The sequence below is a fragment of the Rhincodon typus genome, chromosome 6, assembly GCF_021869965.1.
Source record: "Rhincodon typus isolate 14 chromosome 6, sRhiTyp1.1, whole genome shotgun sequence".
Lineage (NCBI taxonomy): Eukaryota > Metazoa > Chordata > Chondrichthyes > Orectolobiformes > Rhincodontidae > Rhincodon > Rhincodon typus.
The window spans coordinates 35,517,664-35,523,232 of record NC_063337.1 but is presented as its reverse complement, the minus strand read 5'-3'; the positions used below and the strand labels follow the sequence as shown (position 1 = coordinate 35,523,232).

The 5,569-nt window shown below is 41.3% G+C and overlaps 1 protein-coding gene across 1 annotated transcript in view; it reads right to left on the bottom strand.

Moving 5' to 3' along the window:
* Positions 1 to 2,491: 2,491 nt before the first annotated feature.
* Positions 2,492 to 5,569, bottom strand: part of c1qtnf9 (C1q and TNF related 9) — a 10,160-nt gene continuing 7,082 nt past the window's right edge. Inside the window, exon 2 of the mRNA XM_048597933.1 lies at positions 2,492 to 3,261. Within this exon, the coding sequence (XP_048453890.1) occupies positions 2,492 to 3,261 (770 nt within the window). The remainder of the gene's footprint in view (positions 3,262 to 5,569) is intronic.

The window sequence follows — 5,569 nt, the reverse complement described above, 5'->3', positions numbered from 1 at the left end:
CTGACTTGTGCCTTGTAGATGGTGGGCACGGTTTGTGGAATCAGGAGGGGAGTCTCCTGCTACAGTACTCCTATTATGTGCTGAGTCCAGTTGAGTGTTTCATTAATGGTAACCCGCAGATGTTGATAGTGGGGGACTCAGTGATGGTAACATATTGAATGTCAAGAGATGGTGGTTAGAATGACTCTTATTAGAGATGGTCATTGTCTGGCATTTGTGTGGTGTGAATGTTATTTGCTACTTGTTAGCCCAAGCCTGGATATTGTCCAGATCTTGCTTTATTTGTACATGGACTTCTTCAGTATCTGAGGAGTTGTGAATGGTGCTGAACATTGTGCAATCATCGGCGAACATCCCCACTTCTGACCTTACGATGAAGGGAAGGTCATTGATGAAGCAGCTGAAGATGGTTGGGCCTTGGACACTACCCTCAGGAACGCTTGCAGAGATGTACTGGTTAGAAGTCACACGACACCAGGTTATAGTTCAACAGGTTTTTTGGAATCTCACAAGCTCTCGGGGGGTAGCCTGAAGAAGGGATTGTGCTCTGAAAGCTTGTGTGATTCCAAATAAACCTGTTGGACTATAACCTGTCATGTGACTTCATACTTTGTTCACCCCAGTCCAACACCGGCACTTTCACATCAAAGATGTCCTGGAGCTGAGATGACTGATTTCCAATAAGCACAACTGCCTTCCTATGTGCCAGGTATGACTCCAACCAGCAGAGAGTTTACCCCCCAATACCCATTGATTCTAGCTTTGCTAGGGCTCCTTGAATCCACATTTAGTCAACAGTAGCCTTAATGTCAAGGGCCGCCACTCTTACCTCATCTCTGGAATTCAGCTCTTTTGTCCATGTTTGAACTAAGGCTGTATTGAGGTCAGGAGCTGAGTGGCCCTGGCAGAACCCAAACTGGGTGTCACTGAGCAGGTTATTGCTGAGCAGATGCTGCTTGATAGCACTGTTATTGACATCTTCCATCACTTTACTGATGATCGAAAATAGACTGATGGGTTGGTTATTGGCTGAGTTGGATTTGTCCTGTTTTTTGTATACAAGACATACCTGGGCAATTTTGGGTAGATGTTAATGTTGTAACTGTACTGGAAGAGTTTGGCTAGGGGACAGGGGCAAGCTCTGGAGAACTGGTCTTCAGAACAATGCCGAATAAAAACAAACAAGTCATGTTCAGAGTGGCAGACTACAATTAGCAGGTTGCCTCAAGGATTACTGCTTGTGCTTCATATTTATAATTAATGAATTTGATGAGTGACTGAATGTATTTATTTCAGGTTTTTGTATGTGAATCACAGGAATTAAATATACTGATATGCAAATATGCAAGCAATTAGGAAGTCAGCAGGTTTGTTAGATTTGTTACAAAATTGTTGGAGTATAAAAGGAAATAAGTCTTAGTACAATTATAGAGGGCATTGATTAATGCTATCCCTAGAGTGATGTACTGCAGTTTTGACATTACCAAAGGAAATAAATCCCTTCCCTAGATGAAATACAATGAGGATTTACTAAGTTGTGATGTCCTAATGTGCTGAGAGGTTTATCCTAAGAAGAGAAATTGAGTAGACTAGACCTGTGTTCACTAGAGGTTAATGAGAGATCCTCTTAAGGAGCTCAACAGATTCAATACCGGGAGGGTAATTGCCATGAGTCACTTCTAAAAGTAATGTTTGACATTCTTCGAATAAGGACTGAGGTGAATTTAGGGCTGAGATGAGGATAAATCTTTGCACTCAAAAGATGATGAATCTTTGGAATACTCTGCCCCGGAGAGCTGTGCTTGCTCGGTTGTGTATGTTCAGGACAGAGTTTGGTAGTTTCTTGAGTACCAAGAGAATTGTATTGGACTAATTGAGGAAGATGGAATTGAGCTAAAAGATCAGCCTTGATCTCCTTGAATGACAGATCAGGTTGGAAGGGCAGAATAGCCACAATCTGCTCCTCAATTTTATGTTCTTATGCCTTACACCAACATTATCTAGATTTATTTTAAGATTACTAGTGAGCTCAAGCTTTCCAGTGGGATTTTTACTTGCCTAATGAAGGAAACTGAGCTGGTATGGGCAAGAAAGCAGTGGAAATGGCTTATAAATCCAATATGGGTGATAAGAGGAGAATGTAGCTCAAAATGTTTATAAGTTTCTGACAAAACAAATTTCAACATAAGCTACAGGTATGTTCAGTTGTTTTATGTGAATAATCCAAATATAAATGAATTAACCATTTAAAAAAAGATTTTTTTGAACATCAACATTAGCAACTGGATATGAAGAGGATAGAAACTTGCACTTTCATGGCCTTAAGAAGTCTCAAAGCACTTTAAAAGCTGAAGTATAATGACTGTTGTAAGAAGCAAAGTCTCATTGGGACAATGATTAGATAATCTTTTTTATTTGTGAAGTTGGTTGCTTTATTCTTTTCAAATCTAAATACTTACACTCATTGAAGAATGTATGTTTTAATGATTCTTTATTCAGTAAACAACAGAAACCCAGTAAAAACAGTGTCATCATTGTTGTCTGCAAACAGTCCATTATAAGAATCCCCACCAATTACTTGGAGCCACACTTGATCTCCAGTTTGTAATTGCAGTAGTGTGCCTCCTGCAGCCTGATCCTCACTATTCTGATAGCTATCAAAAGTATTGAGAACTGGAGCACCATTCTTATATAAAGCAACTCTGACATGTTTGACATAGACAGTGATATGATAAACAAAATAATAAACACCAGAAAATACACAGGTAAATTTCCCTGTGGAGAGGTCATAGTGATTTTGGTTGTTGTATATGACTTTTTCAAATTTGATTGGACTGCCTGAACGAGGCCACTTGGAAACTTCTGTCAAGCCAACACTAAATGCACTATTCCTTATCAATGCATTCTCCCCATTGTTCCCTTTCTCCCCTATTTCCCCTTTATCTCCTCTTTCACCTTGAATTCCAGGACATCCCCTGGGGCCTTCACTTCCTACTTCTCCATTGGGACCTCTTACACCAGTTGGCCCAACAGGGCCTGGTAAACCAATATTCCCCTGAAGTCCAATAGCCCCCTTGTCCCCTTTTGGACCTCGAGGTCCTAAGTCCCCTTTTACACCTTGCTGTCCTTGTAATCCTAGTTCTCCCTTTTGGCCTTTGTGTCCAACTGGTCCAGGAATTCCTTTTGGTCCTATTTTTCCAGATGTTCCTTTACTTCCTTGTTCACCTCTTCTTCCTTTGGCACCAGGTACACCGGAGGGCCCTAAAGTCACACAAATAATGTTATTTTAAAATGTGCACTTTTAACATGCCTATATATAATAATTCACTTGTACAAACAGATAATAGAAAGGCATATTTAAGTAACATTTTCCCACCAAATTGACATACCTGGGATTCCTTCAACCAAATTCACATCTCAGGATAATCACAGGAAGTGGCCAATTAATACTAACTCATTTCACCCTATTGACTGCCTAAGCATTTACTCCATCCAAACTGACAAACAGTGGCAGCAATGTGTCTCATGTTGAAGATATACTGCAGCAACTTATATAGGCTCCTTCAACAACAGCATTTTAAAGTTTTTATTCACTCATGGGCTGTAGACACTGTTGGCTCGGCCATCATTCATTGCCCATCTGTAGTTGTCCTTGGGAATGTGGCGGTGATCTGTCTTTTTGACCTACTGCAGTCCACATGGTGGCAGTGACACCCACAGTGCTGTTAGGAAAGGACTTCCAGGATGTGGAGCCAATGACACAATGTAACAGTGAAATTAAGATGGAAGGGTCCAGGCCCGAAACGTCAGCCTTTCTGCTCCTATGATGCCTGCTGTGTTCATCCAGCTCTGCACCTTGTTGTCGCGGATTCTCCAGCATCTGCAGTTCCTACTATCTCTGATTCAAACTAAGATGGTGTTTGGCTTGGAGGTGAAATTGCACCTGTTTGTGTTCCTATGCATCTTCTGTTTTGTTCTTCTAATTGGTAGACGTTATGGGTTTTGAACAGTGCAACTTTTAGCTAGTACCTCACCTTCTGGCTTCTCAAAGCCTGTCCACCATCTACAAGGTTTAAGTTAGGAGTGTGATGGAATACTACCCACTTGCCTGGATGAGTGTAGCTCCCCCATCATTCAAGAAGCTTGACACCATCCAGCAACCCGCCTGATTGGTACTACATCCAAAAAAAACACTCAGTCCCTCCATCACTGGTGCTTAGTCACAGCACTGAGTACTGTCCACCAGATGCACTGCAGAAATTCACCAAATCTCCTTTAGACAGCGTCATCTGAACCCACAACCACTTCCAAACAGAAGGACAAGTTCTGCAAGTTCTCTCCAAGTTATTCACCCATTCAGACTTGGAAATATATCACCGTTCCCTCAGTGTCTTAGAAACAAAATCCTGGAACTCCCTTCCGAATGGGATTGTGGGCATAGTATACCAAATGGACTGCAGTGGTTCAAGGGTGATGAGGGCTGCGTCATAAATGCAACCCTTGAAATAATGAAAAATGGATTAGGCCTGACTTAACCATGCGTACTGAGATAGATGTTTCCAATTCTACTTAGTGGCAGCTTGCAGGAAATCTGACATGGCCTTCTTCAACCTGCAGCCCTCAAAGTGAGGTGTAATTATATCAATGCAGATAGTGGAGTTAGACATTATATTTATCGGATGTAGAGTGGTGAAGGCTGTGAGAAGACCTGTTCGAACTCTAAGTTACGAGGTGTATAGATACAGTAGCTGGGGAGTAGTTTTCTCTAAAATTAGATGTAGTAAATGGGTTAACAACTGGGGGTTCAGTTTTAAGGCAAGGAGCAGAAGGTTTAGAGGAGTTTTGAGGAAAATGCTTACCATCCAGAGGTTGATGGGTATTTGAAAGGCACTGCCTGAGGGGGTGGTAGCATCAGGAACTAACAAAACATTTAAGAAGTATTTAAATGAACACTAGAAATACCGTAGCATTCGAGGCTATGGACCAAGTGGAAAATCGGATTAGAGTAGATAGGTGCTTGATGACTGGATCAGGCATAATGGGCCGAAGGGTCCTTTTCTGTGTTGTAAAATCTCTAAGACACTTTTACATCCTTCATAAAGAATAACACCCAGAACAATACACCGTACTCCAGCTGACATCTAATACAGGTCCAACAGAACCTCCCTGCTCTTGTATTCTATGCCACTCTTAATAAATGTGAGGATATTGTAGGCTTTATTACCAATGCTCTCCTCTGTCCTGCCACCATTGACATGCGCACATTTATACCCAGATCTCTCTGTTCCTGCATACCCTTTAGAATAATACCCTTCATTTTACAGTTTCTCCAGTCTTTATATCAAAAGATATCATCCCACATCACAATGAACTTCATTCGTCACCCATCTGTCCAATTCTACCATATTGTCAATCTCCTTTTACAGTTCTTCCTTCCAACTTTTGTATGTCTGCAAACTTTGAAATTGTCTCCTGCTGACCAAGACCTAGATCATTTCTATAAATCAGGAAAAGCAAAAGTCCCAATACTGACACCTGGGAACTTCTGCTAACGTCGGAGCTTAAGCAA